The 26,343-nt window shown below is 37.0% G+C and overlaps 1 protein-coding gene across 1 annotated transcript; it reads right to left on the bottom strand.

Moving 5' to 3' along the window:
* Window positions 1–1,061: 1,061 nt before the first annotated feature.
* Window positions 1,062–26,343, bottom strand: LOC133642928 (homeobox protein Dlx4a-like). The gene is made up of 3 exons (XM_062037347.1): window positions 25,890–26,343; window positions 17,474–17,670; window positions 1,062–2,260 (listed from the first exon to the last, which is right to left on the bottom strand). Exons 1-3 carry the CDS (start codon window positions 26,206–26,208, stop codon window positions 2,018–2,020), a joined length of 759 nt encoding a protein of 252 aa, XP_061893331.1. The 5' UTR covers window positions 26,209–26,343; the 3' UTR covers window positions 1,062–2,017.

Consider the following 26,343-nt stretch of genomic DNA (forward strand, 5'->3'; position numbering starts at 1 on the left):
GCTAGTCAAAATGCTCCTCTCTACGACAGCCCTCACAGGTTTTTTTAACTGAACTCGCAAAAAAGAGAGGACCTAAGACAGGGGTGTCCAAAGTGCGGCCCGGGGACCATTTGCTGCCCGCAAGTAATTTTTCAACGGCCCCGCGGAGCATTCTAAAAATATGATTAAAAAAATAAAAAAAACATAAAAAGTGGTATAAAAGAGCAAACAGGTGAAATGTAACAAGAACATGTTGCAATGTTTACTCTAATAACACAAAGCTGCCATGCAGGCTGTTTCTTTCTTTAAAACATAATAATGAATCAAAATCAATGTCATTATGAATTATTGACCTTTTGAAAGCTCCAATTACGTCACATTAAATATTCCACTTTGGAATATTTTTGGGGGAAAATATTTTGTGTCTGCCATAGAAAAAAACTAAGCTGTTTTGTTTAAAGAAGGGCCTAAAACGAACAAACAAAAAACATAAACAACAACAAAAGTTATAATTGACGGATGGATCTGAAGTTGATCTTGAGACTATTGTGTTAAAAGTTAAAAAAAAAGTAGGATTTATTTTTTAATACTTTACTGAGCAGGACCCTTTTGGATCCCCAATAATTTTAGTGGGACTTTTTTTAAATTTTTTTTTAAGTGTCTATATAAGTTGCTCAAAAATAATACTGAATTAATGTTGTTATGAGTTATGCTATGAACTCCAATTATTATATAATCTCAAATATTCCACTTTAAAATGTTATTGGGGGAAAATATTGCATATTTTGTGTTTTTTCCATTAAAAAAACTGGGTTTTCTTTGACAAAAAGAGCATACAACTTAAATCTTGAAAAAACACTTTATATTGACAGATAGACCTAATGTTGATCTGGAGATTTAAACCTTGAATAATAATAATAATACTAAATAATGACACATTTTTAATATTTTTTTTTACCTAAACCCTTTGGGGTCCCCTATATTTTTTTATACATATATTGTATTGTTTTTTAAAATAAAAAATATCAAAATGGCCCCGGCTTGCTTTGATATTTCAGTGTGCGGCCCTCAGTGGAAAAAGTTTGGACACCCCTGACCTAAGATGAAGCCTTGAGGAACACCACTAGCATAACTAAATAAGTTGAACAAATGGCTTGTGACTAATAAAGAAGTAAACAAGCTACAGCAACACCTTAGTTACATATGTCACTCTTGTAACTGTAAGGAAGAAGAGGACTTAGAGGAGTGCCCTAGGGAACGCCTCAGTTACGTTCATTGTTCTATGTTTGCTAGCAAGGTTAAATAGTCGATGCAAGGATCTGCCAATGTGTTTACAGTGGTCCAAGTTCCTCTTGACAACAGGAACACTCTTGTGTTTTAAGGAATTTATTGCAAAATAGTTTTTTCCCAAGTTTTTAACTGAACTTGGATTTGGCCCCCGGGGCCGCCAGTTGAATAGCCCTGCTATAAACCCGGTAATATGCCTCTCAACGTTGCTAAACACATTTCAAATCCAGTTTTACACATCGATAAACAATTACTAGCACACTGAAAGTGCAGTTGCAGTACACAACCTCTTGTCAAAGCATCTTCCTGCTGGAAAATGTTGCGTGAATTGACTCGTGAGACGGCGCCCCCTCCTGGATTCATAGCTGCAGCACTCTTCTTCACCTGTTTCAGTTACCATAAATAAAATGTAACTTAAAATTCAAAGCAGAGAAAATCCATCTTTTAAAGTTGACAAACATTGCAAATAAATAGAAGTCACATGACGTTTGAATAAATTTGAGTGCAACTGTAAAATAATTAGTGATTGATTCATGGTGCCACAGTGCTGCTGATTTGTAGCCTATTGGAAGAAACCAAGTCCACTCCCCAGAGTGTTTATGTCCAGTACCGATCCGCACATCTGTCTATTTATGCTGCTCATAGCTGCCCTCTGCGCTCATTTTTGGGCTTCCAGTGTTTTATGTTGTAAATGATTCCCCTGTCAGCTCAATGAGTTCTTGCAGGAAGAAACAAAAAAGACTGGCGGGCGTCACATCATATGTGCCCTGGCCATTGTGTCCGGCTGGTGACCCGGGTACCAGTGTCCAAAGCTGTTCATGTAGCTACCGGGGTGCACCGGCGCGCCTTTGGCCGCTATGCTCGCGTCCCACGGCGAGCACTGAGGCGAGGGAGACTGCAGCGGGGGGGGAAGCGACTCTCCGTCAGGTCCGCAATGCCCGTTCTTCATGATCTTCTTGTATTTGGAGCGCTTGTTCTGGAACCAGATTTTGACCTGAAAGGGGGAAAAAACGGACAAATGAAGACAAATAAACTATTGATGTACCTGTGATGAGGTGGCGAACTTCTGCCCGAATGCGGTAGAAAATAGATGGATAAGACTATAGATGTGTAAATATTCTGTATGTTTTATGTTGCCGATTTCAATCATTCATGAGTTACTGTAGATCGGCCGATACTGATAAAATTTACTAACCATAGGCGCCGATCCCGTGGGTGCTTCGGGGCCCGAATGCCGACGACCCATGTGAGATTAATGGCAAATTCTGTCTCACCGCCAAGTTTTGTGGTTAGAGTGTTCACCCTGAGATCGGTAGGTCGTGAGTTCAAACCCCGGCCGAGTCATACCAAAGACTATAAAATGGGACCCTGCTCGACACTCAGCATTAAAGGCCTACTGAAAGCCACTACTACCGACCACGCAGTCTGATAGTTTATATATCAATGATGAAATCTTAACATTGCAACACATGCCAATACGGCCGGGTTAGATTAGTAAAGTGCAATTTTAAATTTCCCGCGAAATATCCTGCTGAAAACGTCTCGGTATGATGACGTTTGCGCGTGACGTCACGGATTGTAGCGGACATTTTGGGACAGCATTGTGGCCAGCTATTAAGTCATCTGTTTTCATCGCAAAATTCCACAGTATTCTGGACATCTGTGTCTGTGAATATTTTGCAATTTGTTTAATGAACAATGGAGATAGCAAAGAAGAAAGCTGTAGGTGGGAAGCGGTGTATTAGCGGCCGGCTGCAGCAACACAAACACGTAGCGGCTACGTCGTAGCCGGTGTTTCATTGTTTACATTCCCGAACGATGACAGTCAAGCTTTACCATTGGCTTGTGGAGAACTGGGACAACATAGACTCTTACCAGGAGGACTTTGAGTTGGATACGCATGCTTGTGGAGATGGGACAACAGAGACTCTTACCAGGAGGACTTTGAGTTGGATATGCGCTACCGTGAGTACGCAGCTGCGGCTTCCAAACATTTGATCGCTTGCCCGTACGTGCGTGCCGCTATGTGCATGTCACGTACGTAACTTTGGGGAAATATATGTGCTGTATGAACTTTGGGGAGGTGAACGGTACTTTGGGCTGTGGGATTGAGTGTGTTGTGCGGGTGTTTGATTTGTATTGGCGGGTTATATGGACGGTAGGGGGGAGGTGTTTGTTATGCGGGATTAATTTGTGGCATATTAAATATAAGCCTGGTTGTGTTGTGGTTAATAGAGTATATATATGTCTTGTGTTTATTTACTGTTTTAGTCATTCCCAGCTGAATATCAGGTCCCACCCGCCTCTCACAGCATCTTCCCTATCTGAATCGCTTCCACTGCCCTCTAGTCCTTCACTCTCACTTTCCTCATCCACAAATCTTTCATCCTCGCTCAAATTAATGGGGAAATCATCACTTTCTCGGTCCGAATCGCTCTCGCTGCTGGTGGCCATGATTGTAAACAATGTGCAGATGTGAGGAGCTCCACAACCTGTGACGTCACGCTACTTCCGGTACAGGCAAGGCTTTTTTATCAGCGACCAAAAGTTGCGAACTTTATCTTCAATGTTCTCTACTAAATCCTTTCAGCAAAAATATGGCAATATCGCGAAATGATCAAGTACGACACATAGAATGGACCTGCTATCCCCGTTTAAATAAGAAAATCTAATTTCAGTAGGCTTTTAAGGGTTGGAATTGGGGGTTAAATCACCAAAAATTATTCCCGGGCGCGGCCACCGCTGCTGCTCACTGCTTCCCTCACCTCCCAGGGGGTGATCAGGGGTGATGGGTCAGATGCAGAGAATAATTTTGCCACACCTAGTGTGTGTGTGACTATCATGGGTACTTTAACTTAAAAACCGCGCATGTTTTGGGTTTTGTACTTAAGTCCTATTATTCTAAAGTAGCACTACTCTTACAATGTTTGGGTACTCGTGTATAGAACACGATGATTGGGCTAAAAATGAAATGTGTTGCTTTTGTCCACACAAACGTTCCCTTTTGCTGTTGCGACTGACGAGAAACATCCTTTTTTGCCTTGAAGTCATGATTGTTGCAGAGCAAAGTGACGACAGCACTGACAGCAAAAGTGCTGCAATGATTTCAAACAGAAAGTGAAAACAGATCGGGGAAGATCCTATGAAAACACCGCATGTTACATGTTGACAGCCGATGAAATCCAAGTTTTTAGTGGTTTTGCAACGAAACAATCATGAAACAAAGACGAGTTTCCATGCAGGGGCAAAACGAGCTGAAAGCGGAAGTGAAAGCAAAGTCAGTTCAAAACTAAAGTGGCACACTTTATACAAAAGAGAAATCCTTCCTGGTAGTTTGTGGGACACTGACCTCATTTATTAAAGCAAAATTAAATAAAGTGCTGCCAGTGACGTCAGAGCGACGACACCAGCTGACTTTCCAATGGAAACTAACTTTTTTACTTCCTTTTTGGAACAAAATCCTCTTATTATTAAATATTCGGTAACACTTTAGTATGGGGAACATATTCACCATTAATTAGTTGCTTATTAACATGCAAATTAGTAACATATTGGCTCTTAATTAGTCATTATTAAGTACTTATTAGTGCCTTATTCTGCATGGTCTTACTATACAACCAGTAAGCCATTAACTAAGAGTTAACTAACCCTAACCCTAACCCTTATTGATTATTAGTAACCCTAAACCTAACCCTAACCCTAACCCTTATATGTTCCCATAGTGTCCAAATGACTCTAAATTAAGTCTTTGTTACTTTAATAAGCAACTAATTAATGGTGAATATGTTCCCCATACTAAAGTGTTATTAAATATTCTTATCGTAGCACATGCTACACTTGGCGGCACTGAAAAGTAGCGTCAGATTTACCGCCCGTCCGTGCACCCACTGGCAGAAATGTAGATTGGTGCCTATGGTACTAACTGTACATTTTTCGGTTTATTTAAGGTCAGTGTTATTGACAGTTTAACAATATCGACCCAACATTTAACCCTTAGAGCAGGGCTATTCAACCACGCCGGCCCCCAGGTTCAGTTCAAAACTTGGGAGACAAACACTTTTGTCCTTAAAAGAAAAGAGTGCTCCTGTTGCATAGAGGAAATTGGACCACTGTAAACACACTAACACACAGGTGTCAAACTCAAGGGGGGGTCAAATGTGGCTCGCCACTTCATTTTTATATTGCCCTTGAAAGCCTGGAAATAATATGTATCAAAGTACTGTAACTTTTCTTAGTAAATGTATTCTTTCTTTCTATTTTGGGAGAAAATAAATATATGTACTCCATATAATCGCAAATTATGTTAACTTAAATATTGTCTAATTACGCCAAAATATATTATCAAATATTCAAATATTTTTTTTAATACAAATATATACTAATAATAATTATTTCAAAGCAAGTTATCCATCAAATTGTGCAATGTAAAAGTAGCAATACATTTCATGGTAAAATTTTGAAATTTACTGTGGTTTTTACAGCATTCTTCTCTAAATGAAAAATAAAACAGTACTTTTTTTACTGTAATAAATTGTGTGCTGTTTTGTAATTTACAGTAATACACCGAAAAATCTACAGGTGTTGATTTGCGGCAAAAAAAACAAAAAACAAACTGGCAGCTCAGGTGCCAAAATTTTACTGTAAAATTGCAGTTTTTTTTAATTTACAGTAAAAAAACAAATGTAAAGGTTACAGTAAAATTCTGGCAACTGAGCAGCCTTTTTACCATAAAAACAGCAGTACTGTTTTTCCATTTACAGTAATATACACTACATTTTGAGGTGAAATTATTGCAACGTACTATATATTTTTTTAAATTTTAGTTAAAAAAAAATCTACTAATAAAATGCTTAGAAAAATTGTGTAATAATAGTATTCACTGTTAGAAGCGGCCCTCTGGGGCCAAACATAACTGCGATGTGGCCCCCAGTGAAAACGACTTTGACACCTCTGCAATAACAGATTCTTGCATTGCACCCCTTATTCTGCTCACTTAACAGACACAATCCACTTTGCATACGTTTAATAAAATTATAAAAGGATGTTGCTGAATAGACGATATGTCTAATATTTATTATTTCTTACAGACTGTGCAAGTATGTTGACACGAAATGAATTGCACCCCTTATTCTGCTCACTTAACTGATGCAATCCACTTTGCACACGTTTAATAAAACTATAAAAGGATGTTGCTGAATAGATGATATGTGTAATATACATTCTTTCTTACAGACTGTGCAAAAATGTTGACACAAAATGAATTGCACCCCTTATTCTGCTCACTTAACAGACGCAATCCACTTTGCATACATTTAGTCGATCAGCATTTTAGTACTTTTTCATACCCTAAATATACTAAAACAATATAATGTAGGGGAATCAATGCTAAACTCGGTAGCGCGGTATGATTAACAATCCCAACAAAACATCCATAAATTATCAATTTGTGTTTTAGCAAATTAGCGTTTTATCTAATCTGAACCATTTGAGATATGTCATTTCTTCTTAATATTTTTCTCAACTCATATTTTTTTTACGGACGTTAGCGTACTTGAAAACTTACCATATCCTGCAGAAATGCATACATACGTTCAAAAAAACCTAAAAAGTAGGACGCACAGGTCGTCAGCCATTTTAGTTTTCTGGTCCCATATGTAGGGGGGTATTTGGGCCATTTGCGTTTGTTCTATGTTTATAGAGTAATGTTCTAAATTAAGTAATTCTCGTCTTTAGAATGTTTCGCGGGCCAACAAAAACGGGCTCTAAAGCAAGTTGTCCTCATGAGTCCTAACACCCTTCGCAGGAAGTACAGTAGATTGAACTTTGTTCTGGGAAGTATGTAAAAATGGTTCATATGAAGTCACTTAGACAATGGCCTCTTTCTCACAGAAATGTTAGAAAATTGGTGAATCAGAGATATACCGATAATATTCATACGTCGTTCACACCACTAGAAGATAATTATTTGCCTGGCGACATCCGTGCAATTGTGACAGACAATAACAATAAAGTACTTTAGTAATTATATAGTGGTTACAATTTAAAAAAAATCTATTATATATAAAAACATTTTATATATATATATATATATATATATATATATATATATATATATATATATATATATATATATATATATATATATATATATATATATATATATATATATATATATATATATATATATATATATATATAAACATATATATAAAACAATAAAAATAACAGTAAACATGTAAGAATGAAACAATAAAGTAAATTATTATCATTATTATTATTTGAGCCACTAAATTAACCTCAGTTTACCAAAATCTGTAATAAATATGGTGAAATCAGGATACAAATAATAGTAAATATAATAGTAAAATATTATGATGATTATTTCAGCCAGCTAATCGCCATAACCTTACTAACATCTGTAATAGATATGTTAAAATAAAAATAAACATAAAGTAAAACATTTGATACGAGTAATGTATTAAGGTATTTATGATGATGATGATGATGATGATGATGATTTCAGCCACTAAAACACATTTTACCTTCTCAAATCTGGAATAAATATTTTAAAATAGGATTGAAAATAACAGGATGGATTTGAGGCTATTATTATTATTATTATTATTATAATATAACTATATCCTCATTATTTTTACCCAAATCTGTAAGAAATATGTTAAAATAAGAATACTAATACAAGTAAATATTTGATACGAGTAAAAAATGAAGATTATTTCAGTCGCTAAATCACCTTTACTTCACTAAATTCTGTGAAAGATATGTATAGATAAGGATACAAAAATGTAAAACGTATAAAACATTTAACACTAGATTAGTAACATTTTAGGTTTGATGATTATTGTTATTTAAGCCACTCTACCTTATCCAATCTGAAATAAATATGTTAAAATAGGAATACATATAACAGTATAAATGTGACAAGGGCCATGAAATAAAATTATTATTATTATTACTATTATTATTGTTGTTATTATTATTATTATTATAATTACTATGATTATACATATTATTATTAGTATAATATACTAAATCACCTGTACCTTACTCCAATCTGTAATAAATATGTTAAAACTAGGATATAAATAAAAGTAAATATTTGATACGAGTAATACATTACTAAATCACCTTTACCTCACCAAAATCTGTAATATGTATGTAAAAATAAGGATACACAAATTAAAAAAAAAATTCTAAACTAGCAATAAATTAATATTATTATGATGATGATGATGATTTTAGCCACTAAATAACCTTTACCTTATCAAATCTGAAAAAAATATGTTAAAATAGGTATATAAATAACAGTATAAATTAGATGAGGGTCATAAAATAAGAATATTAATATTATTGTTGTAGTTATCTAATCCATAAATCACCTATACCTTACCAATGTCTGAAATAAATAAGGATAATAAATGAAAGTAAAAATGTGATACAACTAATCAAAATTGTTATTATTATTATAAATTATGATGATAATTATGATATTACTAATTATTATTATTATTATTTATAAATATTATTTCAGCCACTTAATCAATTATAATTATGAAAATGGATTGATGGATGGATGATGATGATGATGATGATGATTATTATTTCAGCCACTAAATCAATTTTACCTTATCAAATCTTTACTGTATTTCCTGTCAAAATGCCCGTATTTTAACCAATCAGAGTGAGATATAACCTGCATGTTCACGATGACAAAAACAATCCAAGCAGTTTTGACACTGTATTTTTGGTGGACTCTGCTCATTTCCATCATATGTTCATTATTATACTTGCAGAATATGATCAGCACTGCCTTAGTCCTTAACGCAGCCAGGAGAGAAACAAATATATTTGTCATATCTGTCACAGTCGCGCTTACGAGATCACTGCAAGCATGTCCTTATCATAATCTATTTGTCAGGAGTTTTCACAGCAGTTGCCCGCAGTCCGATAAAAAGTGCAAACGCTAACGGGTAGCAAGCGGCGCTAAGTGGTGCTTGTGTGCCATGGAGTCAATCAGCAGCTCGTTAGCTTAACGCCGCCTCGCTGAGAGGATTCTGCTCTAATTATTGGTTTCATATTCCAGCAGCAGCATGACCGCTTCTCTCTAAAAGTGGCTAATGACGCCCACCTTGTTCCAAGATGCCAGGTATCACAGTCTCTGTGTGTGTGTGTGTGTGTGTGTGTGTGTGTGTGTGTGTGTGTGTGTGTGTGTGTGTGTGTGTGTGTGTGTGTGTGTGTGTGTGTGTGTGTGTGTGTGTCTTTGGGGGTGATATCCAAGATCATTGTGTTCCTTAACACATTTATCTGAACACTTTGCTGTTTTACACAAAAAAAGAAGTCTCAATATGCTGGGTAGTTGTGTGTGTGTGTGTGTGTGTGTGTGTGTGTGTGTGTGTGTGTGTGTGTGTGTGTGTGTGTGTGTGTGTGTGTGTGTGTGTGTGTGTGTGTGTGTGTGTGTGTGTGTGTGTGTGTGTGTGTGTGTGTGTGTGTGTGCGTGTGTGTGTGTGTGTGTTTGTGGGGGTATATCCAAGATCATTGTGTTCTTTTAAACACATTAATCTGAACACTTTGCTGTTTTACGAAAAACAAGAAGTCTCAATATGCTGGATAGTTTTGTGTGTGCGTGCGTGTGTGTGTGTGTGTGTGTGTGTGTGTGTGTGTGTGTGTGTGTGTGTGTGTGTGTGTGTGTGTGTGAGTGTGTTTGTGGGGGGTATATCCAAGATCATTGTGTTCTTCAACACATTAATCAGAACACTTTGCTGTTTTACAAAAAACAAGAAGTCTCACTATGCTGGGTAGTTTCATGTGTGTGTGTGCGTGTGTGTGTGTGTGTGTGTGTGTGTGTGTGTGTGTGTGTGTGTGTGTGTGTGTGTGTGTGTGTGTGTGTGTGTGTGTGTGTGTGTCTTTGGGGGTGATATCCAAGATCATTGTGTTCCTTAACACATTTATCTGAACACTTTGCTGTTTTACACAAAAAAAGAAGTCTCAATATGCTGGGTAGTTGTGTGTGTGTGTGTGTGTGCGTGTGTGTGTGTGTGTTTGTGGGGGTATATCCAAGATCATTGTGTTCTTTTAAACACATTAATCTGAACACTTTGCTGTTTTACGAAAAACAAGAAGTCTCAATATGCTGGATAGTTTTGTGTGTGCGTGCGTGCGTGTGTGTGTGTGTGTGTGTGGGTGTAGTGTGTGTGTGTGTGTGTGTGTGTGTGTGTGTGAGTGTGGTTGTGTGTTTGTGGGGGGTATATCCAAGATCAGACCTGGGCATTCTGCGGCCCGCGGGCCGCATCCGGCCCTTTGTGCGTCCCTGTCCGGCCCGCGTGAGGCCAATTATAAATTACAAAATACATTTTAAAAAGTATCTATATCGAGTGTGCAATACAACTGTGCTGCTTTTGTTTTGAAAATCGTTAGTTGTATTACTTCCGTGTGGACGTATGCGTGTGCGTGATTGTGAGTGAATGTGAACAGCTGCAATCATTAATTACAAAATAAAGTTGAAAAAACATCTATGTCGTGCGCGCAATACAACTGTGCTGCTTTTATTTTGAAAAGTATTATTTATGGGCGTGTGTCCGTGTGTAACCTGCGAGTGAAGGTGCACATTCAGCGACAAGTGATGCACGGTTTACACCCGAGACGCTAAAAAGAGAAACGTTGATGAAGAATGGCGTGTTTCCAACAAGACATGGACTGCCATGCAACGTTCCCTCTAAGGTGCGTGCCTGCGCAATTGCGCACTGCTAGCGTCTGCTGCGCGCAGCAAATATATGCCGCGCACCAAATCCAATCCCATCTGAATTCTAAACAAAATAAACATATTTATTCTATGTAATTTTGCAATGCAACTTTGAGTGACAGTGACAACAAGCGGCCCTAACGGTGTTCGTCAACACCGTTCAATTGAACACCGTTCAATTATTGTAACGTCTATCGAGATGCTTCGAGGCCAGGAATTATATCGATCACTTTATTGAGCAAAACTGTTTATATTCGGCCAGAACCACACCAAAAACATAAGTAAAACACTTCTATCTCGAAAAACTAGTCATTTTCTGCCGTACAAACCAGGCCAAAACCAACTTGTCATCTGTCACCAACACGCATAGCACTAAACCACTGGTGCGTTTATGGCCACACAAAAAGTCGGACAACTCAAACACCACACAAAGTTACACTATGACTCCTCAGTCATACGTGTGCTTATTTTACTGTCATTTATTATTAATGTTAATTTATTTATATTAGTCATGGAATGCTGTTACACACACTATGTTGAAGTATTACTATTATTATTAATTATTATTATTATTTATCTTACGGTATATATCAAAAATAATATTGAGCAAAATTTAATTGAAATATTGTCGATGTGGCCCTCCAGCAGTGCTCGGGTTGCTCATGCGGCCCCCGGTAAAAATTAATTGCCCACCCCTGTCCAAGATCATTGTGTTGTTCAACACATTAATCTGAACACTTTGCTGTTTTACAAAAAACAAGAAGTCTCACTATGCTGGGTAGTTTTGTGTGTGTGTGTGTGCGTGTGCGTGTGCGTGTGTGTGTGCGTGTGTGTGTGTGTGTGTGTGTGTGTGCGGGTGTGTGTGTGTGTGTGTGTGTGTGTGTGTGTGTGTGTGTGTGTGTGTGTGTGTGTGTGTGTGTGTGTGTGTGTGTGTGTGTGTGTGTGTGTGTGTGTGTGTGTGTGTGTGTGCGTTGTGGGGGTTATATCCAAGATCTTTGTGTTCTTTAACACATTAATCTGGACACTTTGCTGTTTTACAAAAAACAAGAAGTCTCAATATGCTGAGTGGTGTGCGTGTGTGTGTGTGTGTGTGTGTGTGTGTGTGTGTGTGTGTGTGTGTGTGTGTGTGTGTGCGTGTGTGTGTGAGACGGACAAAGATGGACAATAACAGAGGGACTACACGTTTCATGGAAACATTATGTGCTACGTGCTACTTTGCAGCTGTGCCTGGGAACAGCGGAGGGAAAGTGTTCAGTGTTTGGCGGGCAGCCTAATGGCGTGAAGATGTGATGTATGATGGCAATCTTCTAATGCCTGTATTTATGTTTCCATGTGTGTGTGTGTGTGTGGGAATGCATAACGAGCATGTGTGCAAAGAGCGCACGGTACGTACACATGTGCTAGTGCGCATTTCGAGACCATGATATCCAGTTTATTCACAGTACAGGCCAAAAGTTTGGACACACCTTCTCCATTCAATGCGTTTTCTTCATTTTCATGACTATTTACATTGTAGATTGTCACTGAAGGCATCACAACTATGAATGAACACATGTGGAGTTATGTACTTAACAAAAAATAAGTGAAATAACTGAAAACATGTTTTATATTCTAGTTTCTTCAAAATAGCCACCCTTGGCTCTGATCACTGCTTTGCACACTCTTGGCATTCTCTCGATGAGCTTCAAGAGGTAGTCACCTGAAATGGTTTTCACACCTGAAATGGTTTTCACTTCACAGATCGAGAGAATGCCAAGAGTGTGCAATGTTCCATTGAGAATATAAAACATTACACACGGCGCTCAAAAATCTGTCAAAATGTTTTAGTACGACTTTGGTAAGCTACGAAGCCGCACCGCTTGATGGATTGTTGAAGCATTACGGCTACTGTAGTCAGACGTACTGTGCTTCTACATACGAGTATTAATATGGTGCCTGTATAAGAACCCCAAAATAGCACCTATTAGGAGACATGTTATCTGGCGTTTTTGTTTTACATTATTATGCAAAACCAACTTTTCTTACCTTTTGGTTTCTGCTGATCTGTATTTGGGATCTGCATAAATCCTGAAAATTTGCGCACGTCTGACATTGTAGTCCGTGGCGACATGGTTGTCGATAAGCTTCTTCCTTTTCTCTATCTTCTTGTTATGGGACATTCATCCTCTGCGGTTGCTACTTTTAATGCAAAGTAGCGTAAAGTTCTAACTCATACCTGTCAGTAGACTCGCTATGGAAGCGCTAAAAACTACCGGTGTAGTAAGTTTACATTATTCACCCGAGGAACTTTAGTTATTAGAGAGTTCCAGTCGGACGGTTTTTCACTGCTCCGTTATTGTTTTAAGTAAAGTCTGAATGTCATTAAAAGAGTTAGCTACGTCTTATGACATTTCTTTGACTCCCGTCCTTGCACGCTACACCGCTACAACAAAGAAGACGGGGAGAAGACGCTGTCACAGTGGAGGCATGTAAGTAAGACTGCCCACGAAACGGCGCATCCTGAAGCAACGGTCAAAAAGCGACTTGAAGATGGTCTGTAAAACATAATGTATGCAGCATTTTGACCAAAGAACCACCATTACATGTTATGTAGACCACAAATGTAGAAAAAATCATAATACGACCCCTTTAATGTGCCCTATAATCCGGTGCGCCTTTTGTATGAAAATAGACCTGAATAGACCCGCTCATCGGCAGTGCGCCTTATAATCCGGTGCGCCATATGGTCCGAAAACTACGTTACATACAGATCAACGATATCAGTCGAATTTCCCACCGGGGATTAATAAAGTATTTCTGATTTTGGTTCTGATTCTGATTTCAACACCACCAAATTTGGCAATTAAAACGTTACAGTCCAACAGAAAGTTTGGAATAAGTACAATACTTACTGTATAAACACTTTGTAGGGCTCAACAAAAGACAAGACTGGCACATTCAACTTAATTTGCAAAGACTACTTGCGGACTACGCGAGCCCACCTACGACAAACTAAAAGGAATGAATACTTGAAAATGAGATATCATAATCAGCTCAATGTTAAATGAAAAAAAAATGGAATTAATTAATGAATTAATTAATTACTAAGACATGAACACACAAAAGTGGTACTGTTGAATATCGGTACTACATACTGGGACTATAATGTATCGGTTCGAATGTTAAACATACCCATCCCAACAAACTATATATTTTATCTGCTTGTCCTACTTAGTTAGTATTAATGCTGTCAAATAATTGTTTTTAATCCGATTAATCACACGTCTGAAGTTGGATAATTCATGATTAAAGCCAGGTTATCACTCGCATTCGTAATTTAAATTAGCTAAAAAAAGGCCCTCGATATTTGGACAAAAATGCAATTTTATTGTCAGAATGTCATACAGGAAAAAATTTTCTTAAATAAACGTCATACACTACCGTTTAAAAGTTTGGGGTCACCCAAACAATTTTGTGGAATAGCCTTCATTTCTAAGAACAAGAATAGACTGTCGAGTTTCAGATGAAAGTTCTCTTTTTCTGGCCATTTTGAGCGTTTAATTGACCCCACAAATGTGATGCTCCAGAAACTCAATCTGCTCAAAGGAAGGTCAGTTTTGTAGCTTCTGTAACAAGCTAAACTGTTTTCAGATGTGTGAACATGATTGCACAAGGGTTTTCTAATCATCAATTAGCCTTCTGAGCCAATGAGCAAACACATTGTACCATTAGAACACTGGAGTGATAGTTGCTGGAAATGGGCCTCTATACACTTATGTAGATATTGCACCAAAAACCAGACATTTGCAGCTAGAATAGTCATTTACCACATTAGCAATGTATAGAGTGTATTTCTTTAAAGTTAAGACTAGTTTAAAGTTATCTTCATTGAAAAGTACAGTGCTTTTCCTTCAAAAATAAGGACATTTCAATGTGACCCCAAACTTTTGTACGGTAGTGTATATTTGCTCAAAACTTGGTAACAGTTTTATCTAAAGTCCCATCTGGTTGTATTTTGGAGTGAAATTTGCCACAGAGCACATTCATCTTAATATGCATCGACCTGACCACTGACCATGTAACAACAAGATAGCCATCCACGGTTAAGGTAAAGGAGCACGTATGGTCCAAAAAAATGCATGATTAACACTAGAAGTCCCAGCATTTTTCTGTCTACCTAGAAGACCCAGAGAGGGGTCATTTGGCCCGACGCTTTTCCCGAATACACTAATCACTCATTTTGTTATGGTAATGAGGCTGTTAGGGGCAGTTTGTCTAGGTAGACAGAAAAATTATACATGTGGGAAATGCCGAAAGGAGCAATGGCAGTGCCAGGATTGTGAGTGACTGCTCAAATGTATGTCAGTCACGTTTACATGGACATGGTTTTTCATTCTTTGTAAATATGCTTTTTTCTTTGTAAATTTTTTTTTTTAAACTATTTTTGGCACACAAAAATAACAATTGCTTCTGCAACAACCCTCCACACCAAAACTGGGAAAACAGTTGCTTTTTCATTCTTTGTAAATATGTTTTGTTTTGTATTTTTTTTAACAATAAATGTCAGAGTGTTGATCCCTTCATTCTGTTGATCCTTGCAAAAACACACACAACCTACCTCAGAACTAAAGCTTGAGCTGTAAGGTCCCCTCCCCCACACAGGCTCAAGTGGCCCCCTGCCGTGTGCCACTAACAGCCACATTTTCATAACAAAAGGAGTGTCCACAGGGGGGACTAGGGGTCAAATGACCCTCTTGTGTGTTTTCTAGGTAAAAATGTCAATTGACCCTTCTCTGGGACTTCGCGTGTTAATCCGTGCACGCACATGATTAATGCAATATTTTTTTGGTGATTAATCACACGAGTTAAAGGCCTACTGAAATGAAATTTTCTTATTTAAATGGGGATAGCAGATCCATTCTATGTGTCATACTTGATCATTTCGCGATATTGCCATATTTTTGCTGAAAGGATTTAGTAGAGAACATCGACGATAAAGTTTGCAACTTTTGGTCGCTGATAAAAAAAAGCCTTGCCTGTACCGGAAGTAGTGTGATGTCACAGGTTGAAGGGCTCCTCACATTTCCCCATTGTTTACACCAGCAGCGAGAGCGATTCGGACCGAGAAAGAGACGATTACCCCATTAATTTGAGCGAGGATGAAAGATTCGTGGATGAGGAACGTGAGAGTGAAGGGCTAGAGTGCAGTGCAGGACGTATCTTTTTTCGCTCTGACCGTAACTTAGGTACAAGCTGGCTCATTGGATTCCACACTCTCTCCTTTTTCTATTGTGGATCACGGATTTGTATTCTAAACCACCTCGGATACTATATCCTCTTGAAAATGAGAGTCGAGAACGCGAAATGGACATTCACAGTGACTTTTATCTCCACGACAATACATCGGCGAAGCTCTTTAGCTACGGAGCTAACGTGATAGCATCGTGCTTAAATGTAGATAGAAACAAAAGAAATAAACCCCTGACTGGAAGGATAGACAGAAGATCAACAATACTACCAAACACTGGACCTGTAACCACACGGTTAATGCTGTACCGCCTGGCGAAGCCTAGCAATTCTGTTGCTAACGACGCCATTGAAGCTAACTTAGCTACGGGACCTCGACAGAGCTATGCTAAAAACATTAGCTATCCACCTACGCCAGCCCTCATCTGTTCATCAACACCCGAGCTCACCTGCGTTCCAGCGATCGACGGCGCGACGAAGGACTTCACCCGATCATCGATGCGGTCGGCGGCTAGCGTCGGATAGCGCGTCTGCTATCCAACTCAAAGTCCTCCTGGTTGTGTTGCTGCAGCCAGCCGCTAATACAAAGATCCCACCTATAGCTTTCTTCTTTGCGGTCTCCTTTGTTCATTAAACAAATTGCAAAAGATTCACCAACACAGATGTCCAGAATACTGTGGAATTTTGAGATGAAAACAGAGCTGTTTGTATTGGGATACAATGGTGTACCAATACTTCCGCTTCAACCATTGACGTCACGCACAAACGTCATCATACATAGACGTTTTGAACCGGAAGTTCCCCGGGAAATTTAAAATTGCACTTTATAAGTTAACCCGGCCGTATTGGCATGTGTTGCAATGTTAAGATTTCATCATTGATATATAAACTATCAGACTGCGTGGTCGGTAGTAGTGGCTTTCAGTAGGCCTTTAACTCGTTAATTTTGACAGCCCCACTTAGTATGTTTTGAAATAGTAGTATAAGTAGTAAGTAGCAGCCAGTCCTCTGCGCATATACAAATACATTATTGTTTCTCCAAATAAATATTCTACTTGTTCTCATAGACGAAGACATGCCAATTAAGGGAGTGTGAATAACATCTTGCAAAAGAATGCACCCCCACAGAGCGTGGTATAAATACACAAACAAAGGCAGCATGTGACTCAATCATTGTAATTAGCGAGGGAGGGAACAACAGTTTTGCATGAGTGTGCGCTATACCTGCGTCTGAGTCAAGCCCAGTTTGGCGGCCAAGTCGGCCCTCTCGGGCAGAGCCAGGTACTGGGTCTGCTGGAAGCGCTGGTTGAGGGTCTGGAGCTGCATGCTGGAGTAAATAGTGCGAGGCTTTCGGACCTTCTTCCCCTTCCCGTTCAGCCGTAGCTCTTCGTTTTCTAACACGGTGGTGGGCTTCTCGCGCTCTGTGTGAGGACAGACCGGGTATAAAAACATTGACAGGGACCTATTAGTGGACAGTAGGGATGGCCGTGGTTTTCATTGAAATAGGGAAAACATGCAAATTCTGTCAAAAAAAACCACGATGCCTTTTTTAATTTTTTAAATATTTTGGGACATTAAATAAGGCAACGGTAGCTACTTGTCTTATCCACACAGACGGAATTTGCACATCAAGATATAATGTTACGTTATTGAATGGAGACAAGTCAAACACTGGTGCCAGGTGGAAAACGGCCGCTCGGACCGATGCTCATCCCATTAGACCGCCCACAGGCTCATTGATTGGTAGCACGCAGCAGCTGACCAATCAGCTGTCAGATGCTAGATAAGAGCGAGTTGGCCTCCGCACGGAAAAATAAACATGACAAATACAAATTTCAAACAAGAAATTTAAGCAATTTTGAATAACCAAAGTAAACGTATTTATTTTATTCTGTTAATTTTGCTATTTCGTACCAAAAATACATTACTGAACATTTTTTCCCTTTTATATTACTCCAAAACATGCATCTAATCCCTTTCAAACCACGCCCCCTTTATGCAAGCCACGTCTTATCTTATCCACACCGACGGAATTTGCACATCAAGAAATAATGTTACGCTATTGAATGGAGACAAGTCAAACACTAGTGCCAGGTGGAAAACGGCCGCTCGGACTGATGCTCATCCCTTTACACCGCCCACAAGCTCATTGATTGGCAGCACGCAGCAGCTGACCAATCAGCAGTCAGATGCTAGATAAGAGCGAGTTGGCCTCCGCACGGAAAAATAAATATGACAAATAGAAATTTCAAACAAGAAATTTTAGCAATTTTGAATAACCAAAGTAAACGTATTTATTTTATTCTGTTAATTTTGCTATTTCGTACCAAAAATACATTTGTGAAAATGTTTTCCCTTTTATATTATTCCAAAACATGCATCTAATCCCTTTCAAACCACGCCCCCTTTATGCAAGCCACGCCCCTTGCACTCAAGTCGGTATCCGTCCTGATTTCACATTGTTTAATGTAGGGCTGCAACTAACAACTAATTTGATAATCGATTAATCTGTCGATTATTACTTCGATTAATAATCGGATAAAAGAGACAAACTACATTTCTATCCTTTCCAGTATTTTATTGAGAAAAAAAACAGCATACTGGCACCATACTTATTTTGATTATTGTTTCTCAGCTGTTTGTAAATGTTGCAGTTTATAAAAAAATAAATAAAAATAAATAAATAAATAAAATTAAAAGTAGCCTCTGCGCATGCGCATAGCATAGATCAGTGTTTTTCAACCACTGGTGTGCCGTGAGATACAGTCTGGTGTGCCGTGGGAGATTATCTAATTTCACATATTTGGGTTAAAAACATTTTTTGCAAACCAGTAATTATAGTCTGCAAATGATGTGTTGTTGTTGAGTGTTGGTGTTGTCTAGAGCTCGGCAGAGTAACCGTGTAATACTCGTCCATATCAGTAGGTGGCAGCAGGTGGCTAATTGCTTTGTAAATGCAGGTAAAAAGGTGTCTGATGCTAAAACAAAAAATAAACAAATGGTGAGTGCCCTTAAGGAAAGGCATTGAAGCTTAGGGAAGGCTATGCAGAACAAAATTAAAATTGAACTGGCTACAGAGTAAACAAAAACAGAATGCTGGACGACAGCAAAGACTTACTGCGAAGCGAAGACGGCGTCCACAATGTACATCCGAACATGACATGACAATCAACAATGTCCCCACAAAGAAGAATAAAAACAACTGAAATATTCTTGATTGCCAAAACAAAGTAGATGCGGGAAATATTGCTCAAAGGAAGACATGAAACTGCTACAGGAAAATACCAAAAAAAGAGAAAAAGCCACCGAAATAGGAGCGGAAGACAAGAACTACACACAGGAAAACCGCAAAAAAGTCAAAATAAGTGTGACAGTGGTGGTGACAGTACACGTACTTTGAGACAAGAGCTATATTGATGCATGCTTGGTTATGGTTTAAAGTCATATCCAACAATTGCGACAACGACTTTTTACTGTCAACTGAGTTTATGATTTCTGCTGGAGGTGTGCCTCCGGATTTTTTCAATGCAAAAAATGTGCCTTGGCTCAAAAAAGGTTGAAAAACACTGACATAGATCCAACGAATCGATGACTAAATTAATCGCCAACTATTTTTATAATCGATTTTAATCGATTAGTTGTTGCAGCCCTAGTTTTATGCATGTTCAACTTTAATGATTCCTTATAAAATGTGTTTTGTGTGCATATTTTTGTGTCTGGAACACATTCATTGGGTTTACATTATTTTGTATACAATAGAATACGATCGACTTTATTTATCCCATGCGGGGGAAATAATGTGTTTGCAGTGCAGCTTCTTACACACAGTAACAAAAGTAAAAAGCAAACTAAAAATGAGGAAGGGATAATAAATGATACATATTGCGCACTGGACGATTACATTACGTATATTTATTTTATAAAGGTAAATAATTGTATTATATAATAATATTACATGTATAAATATTGCATTCATATTTGGTACAATTGGGTTTCAGATTACTGAGGCAAACCCAGGTACCACTCCACACAAACAACAATTAGGTTAATTATGTACCTTCTGTCAATTAGTGGCAGAGCATTTAATTGTACACAGCTGACATAGATGAATGAACAAGATGGAAAGATACAGTAAATTATTGTCTGACCAATTAAGTGAAACTGGATAATGGTAATCTCTCACTGCACACAGTGGTTAGCATCCACTATTATAGGCTACCAAGCAGGTAGTATGTAACAATATTATCAAACTGTGGTACTTGTACTTGGCTCCATCTAGTGGTACGCCAAAGAATCACTTGATTAAAGTACAGTGTTTTATTTCCCTATATTGAAACACAGTGTTACTGTTCAAACTGTGTGTAATGTTACAGTGGCCAAACATATTAAATACACTTGTTTTTAATTAATACTTAGACCTACTACGCTGCTGTATTTTAATGTTGCTCATTATGGTGGTTTATAAACCACTGGAGCAAGCGAGGGACTCATGATGCTCGGGACGGGTACATGTCAGCGTTCAAGCACGCAAAAAGTTTGTGGCGGTCGTCTTTTGTTTTCAGGAATGATTCATGGTCGTTTGCTTGTTGTTCGACATTTTTGCTTTGTTTTTCTAAATTGAGTTACGCTTTGCTTCTAGTTGACGTTCTTCCGCATATGTGGTTATGGGTTTATTCATAGTGAGCAATTACCATAGCAACACAATCCAGTACTGGACGACGCACACACTAATAGTGCCATATCAGGTTCATCGGCGCCATTTGTATTCCAAAGAAATACAATTTATAGCAAAATGTCCTGCACTTTGATCTGATTGCAGTTTAAAATATGAATTTAAACTACCTTTCACTAGAAAAATAACATTTGTTGCCAGCTTCCTAAAATAGACTTAACTATAAAATATAATCATTTAAATCCGTCAGAAAAGTGTTTTTTTTAACATATTTGTGCCTTTCCTTATCCCATTTATACTTTCATTTTATTTGCTGAAAAAAAAAACTTTAGTTATGTCTTTAAGTTTTTACTCAGTCCTGTTACCCTAACACTTTACCCTCTGTGAAAAATATGGATTATTCTACAAGTCACATGGTCCACAGAAAATTACATAATTCACATTGTCTGCAGGCCAAAAGTAAGTTTAAATAAAGAAAAAAAACATATGTATTTACATATATATGTGTATATTTTTATGTATGTATATGTATATATGACATGTATATATGATATATATATATATATATATATATATATATATATATATATATATATATATATATATATATATATATATATATATATATATATATATATATATATATATATATATATATATATATATGTTATATATATATATATATATATATATATATATATATATATATATATATATATATATATATATATATATATATATATATATATATATATATATGTTATATAAACATATATCCATACATTTTTACAGCACAGTTTTAACTTATTTTTATTTATTTAGAAAATATATTTTTTTAAAGAATTACTGTAATTCATAAAAACACTTTTTAGTTGAATTACTGTAATATGCTATGAACATACTGTAAATGTCAGTTTTGTGCGCATTGTGACTGGTCCAATGTGTGTAAGATCATATTTAGATGTAAAAAAAAAAAAAAGACAGAAGTCGAAGTTTACTTAATATTGATTTGAATTTGTATTAGGAAGAAATATACATACGTACACTTGATTGGAAAAAAAATAAAAAAGGTATATAAACTCAAAAATTGAGTATGCTTGCATTTTGTTTATAAATAAATGGTAATAATGGTAATAGAAGTTTATTTTATTAATATAATTTTTTTTTTTGTCAACGTTCACACTTAAGTTGCCTTTATGTTTTCACTCAGTCCTGTTACCCTAACACATTATTACCCCTCTATATGGAATATTCCACAAGTCACATGGTCCACAGTTAGTTGCATCATCCACATCCTCTGCAGGCTAAAATGTTGCTCACTCATCCTTTTTTCCTGTTCTATTGTATTTTGATATTTCAGCACAGTCCTGTTACCTAAATCATTTGTGTGAAGTACTTTGTTTGTTATTGAAGGGTTTGTTGTTGTTGAAAATACCTCAGACTTAAGAGTATGATGAATAAATGCCCTGTGTATTTAGTATTTCTATGCTACAAACTTTCAGTCCTGTTACTCAAATGAATCATCTTTGCCAGAGGTACTTTTTTGACATGTCCACTATGTACAATATCATATTCAGAGCTAAAAGAAAGACATAAATGAATGTTTATTTTAGGAAGGTTCCAACAAACAAATGGCGCCGATTGGGGAGAATGAGCATTAAGTTAGACTCAGTCCCTAACGCCTCAAGAGCTGTGCTGGTCAGTGAGTTGGGAACCTGCATGGGCACTAAGCCAACTCTCTTGCGTGCTCAGTTCTCAGTCAAAGAGGTTGTGTGATCGCGGGTTCGAGACCACAGTTTTGCAATAGTTATGGTGTAATATTTACTTTGTGTTTACACGTGATTGTTTTCAGTTTTGCTCTAAAATCAGAGTCTTTTTCACTGAGGTGAGGGCCACATTGCAGTTATGTTTGGCCCCAGAGGGGCCGCTTCTAACAGTGAATACTATTATTACACAATTTTTCTATGCATTTTATTAATACATTTTTTAGAAGCTAAAATGTAAAAAAAATATGATAAGTTGCAATAAATCTAGTGTATATTACTTTAAATGGAAAAACAGTACAGCTGTTTTTATGGTATTAAAAAAAAAGGCAGCTCAGTTGCCAGAATTTTACTGTAAAATGTACATTTGTTTTATTACTGTAAATTAAAAATACTGCAATTATACAGAAAAATGTTGGCACCTGAGCTGCCAGTTCATTGTTTGTTTTCTTTAGTTGTTTTTTTTTTACCGCAAATCAACAATTGTAGATTTTTCGGTGTATTACTGTAAATGCCAAAACAGCACCACAGTTTATTATAGTAAAAAAAGTACTGTTTTCATTTAGAAAAAAATGCTGTAAAAAACACAGTAAATTTCACAATTTTACCATGAAATCTATTGCTACTTTTACACTGCACAATTTGATGGATAACATGCTTTGAAATCATTATTATTACTATTTGTTTCTATTTAAAAAATGGTTGTAATTAGAGATGTCCGATAATATCGGCAGACCGATATTATCGGCCGATAAATGCGTTAAAATGTAATATCGGAAAAAATCGGTATCGTTTTTTTTTTATTAACAGTATCTTTTTTTTATTTTATTTTTTTAAAAATTAAATCCACATAATAAACACAAGATACACTTACAATTAGTGCACCAACCCAAAAAACCTCCCTCCCCCATTTACACTCATTCACACTCATTCACACAAAAGGGTTGTTTCTTTCTGTTATTAATATTCTGGTTCCTACATTATATATCAATGTATATCAATACAGTCTGCAAGGGATACAGTCCGTAAGCACACATGATTGTGCGTGCTGCTGGTCCACTAATAATACTAACCTTTAACAGTTAATTTTACACATTTTCATTAATTACTAGTTTCTATGTAACTGTTTTTATATTGTTTTACTTTCTTTTTTATTCAAGAAAATGTTTTTAATTTATTTACCTTATTTTATTTGATTCATTTTTTTAAAAAGTACCTTATCTTCACCATACCTGGTTGTCCAAATTAGGCATAATAATGTGTTAATTCCACGACTGTATATATCGGTTGATATCGGTATCGGTTGATATCGGTATCGGTAATTAAAGAGTTGGACAATATCGGCATATCGGATATCGGCAACAAGCCATTATCGGACATCCCTAGTTGTAATGTTTGATAATATATTTTCGCATAATTAGACAATATCTAAGTTAACATCCTTTGCGATTACGTGGAGCACATATATTTTTTTCTCCCATAATAGAAAGATAGAATACATTTAGTAAGAAAAGTTACAGTACTTTATTGATACATATTATTTTCAGGCTTTCAAAGGCCAAATAAAATGAAGTGGAGGGCCACATCTGGCCCCCGGGCCTTGAGTTTTACACTTGTGCTCTTAATTAATATTTTGCTGGTAAAATGAGGTCCTTTTTTTTTTTTTTTTTACCATGCAAGCTATACCACTTTGTGTTGACTAAGGGGATGATCTTTGTTATGACGAGGGGGTCGCCAACATTGTCAGGGGAGAACAGCTGTGACCCCCCACCAAGCTCTGATAAGTCCACTATGGAAGCATGCAGAGGTTCTGAAGCAGGAAGTATTCAGCTTGGAAATGAAACAGTTTTAACCACGGAACTCGGAAGTCTGCTCGAGTGAAATCAACTTAAGTTATATCATGAAAATGGCAAATTAAGGCCCATTTTCTTCTTTGTCTTAAACATATACACATGTAGTGTTCAGATAGCAAACAACCTAACATTAATCTTGGAAGAAAATGTGACAAACTTTTTAAAAAAAAAGCCAAACGACGACTTTTTTCAACTTGTTTTGCTGTTCTTCACACATATTATCTGGAATAACAACCATCAGTGTTTTTGTTTTTATCATAATAGACCAAAAGGTCTCGTTTTTTATTAACCCGTTGCACAAATCACAGTTAATTACATCAAAAATAGGGGGAAACAAATATGTTGACAATTAATAACAATAATAATAATAATAACACGTTTTCACCTTTAACAGAACCCTGCATTAAGTGTGTCTTTAAAATATATGTTCTTTTTTTTTTATCGGGCTGAATTTTTTTTGTGCCTCAGCTTTGTCAAGTAGGATTTGTATACCGCTAAAAAATTACCCCAAAGGTACATCGAAATTGTGAGTCAAGAAAGTCGAAGTTATGAGGTAAAACAAGGTAAGAAAAGTTGAAATATGAGATTAAAAGTCATAATTATTAGATACAGAGTTGAAAATATGCGACAACAAGTCGAAAGTATGAGATAAAAAGTCATAAATATGCGACACAAAGTTGAAAGTATGATGTAAAAAGTCATAAATATGAAATAAATAGTCAAAATGACAGTGGCGACTTTTTAGCCCAAAATTTCAACTTTCTACCTAATTACGCATTTTTACTCACACTTTTGACTTTTTGTCTCTTAATTATGACTTTTCATCTCATCATTTTTACTTTTTTTAAATCTAGTAATTTGTCATAATTATGACTTTATTTTATAATTTCGACTTTATTAACTAATAATTTTGACTTTTATTATTAGGTTTTAATGTTATAACTATGATTAATTATTAATGGGGTATTTTTTTTTCTTTGTGGTGGTAACTGGCTTCCATAAACTTGCTTATTTCAAGTTCTTACTATTTTTACCACATTTTTATTCCAGACTAGTTCAGGATAAGTGTTATTTTTTTCACAGGCTGACTATTTCACTATTTTTTTTGTCTATGAGGCCTTTGCACACAGATTAAGTAATTGTTTTTGTGAAATAGGTGAATAGGATTTTTGAAGAAAATGAGGATTTAACTGAAATATGCAGAGTCATCAATTGGTCCAGTTATTATGCGTCTTATTTGTCTGTGCATTTATTTTTAGAACATATATGAACAAAAAATGCAATATTTAATTTGTCGGGATAAACGTGTTTCATCAAAAAAAAGTGGAGAAAAAAGTAAGCCATGAACGCACCGGAGTCCTCAGACCTGCTGTGTGCCAAGGCGCTGCTGTGGCCGCCGGGCTGGTACGGCAGGTAAGGCCCCGGCTGGTGCGCGCTGTGGTACGGCGGGTACCCCAGCGGGCGGCCGTAGGGGCCTGCGGAAGACTGGAACGGGCCGTCGTGTTGCGTGGGTCCCACTGCGTGCAGACTGTGGAAGGTGTAGTGGCTGTGCGCTAATCCCGGGGAGGGATGCTGGTGTCCCGGGTAGCCGTGGCCGCTGAAATCCATGAACGCCGATTTGGAAGACTCAGAGGAGACCAAAGTGTCCGACACGGGGCTCAAAGTCATCATTATTACAGCGTGGATGAAAGTAGGAGGATAGAATGAGCTAATATTCCCACTGGAGGAAGGTCGTGACAAGGCTGCACTCCTTTAAAGAAGTGAGAAGAAAACAAAACTTTCAATTAAAGTTGAATTAAAAGACGC

This window comes from Entelurus aequoreus, linkage group LG25 (genome assembly GCF_033978785.1).
Source record: "Entelurus aequoreus isolate RoL-2023_Sb linkage group LG25, RoL_Eaeq_v1.1, whole genome shotgun sequence".
NCBI classification, from domain to species: domain Eukaryota; kingdom Metazoa; phylum Chordata; class Actinopteri; order Syngnathiformes; family Syngnathidae; genus Entelurus; species Entelurus aequoreus.

Coding starts and splice junctions, on each gene's coding strand:
- LOC133642928 (XM_062037347.1), bottom strand. CDS start 26,208: ATGATGACTTTGAGCCCCGTGTCGGACACTTTGGTCTCCTCTGAGTCT. Junction 17,671..25,889: donor CAGCAGGTCTGAGGACTCCG/GTGCGTTCATGG, acceptor GTCCTCACACAG/AGCGCGAGAAGCCCACCACC. Junction 2,261..17,473: donor TGGGCTTGACTCAGACGCAG/GTATAGCGCACA, acceptor TCCCCCTTTCAG/GTCAAAATCTGGTTCCAGAA.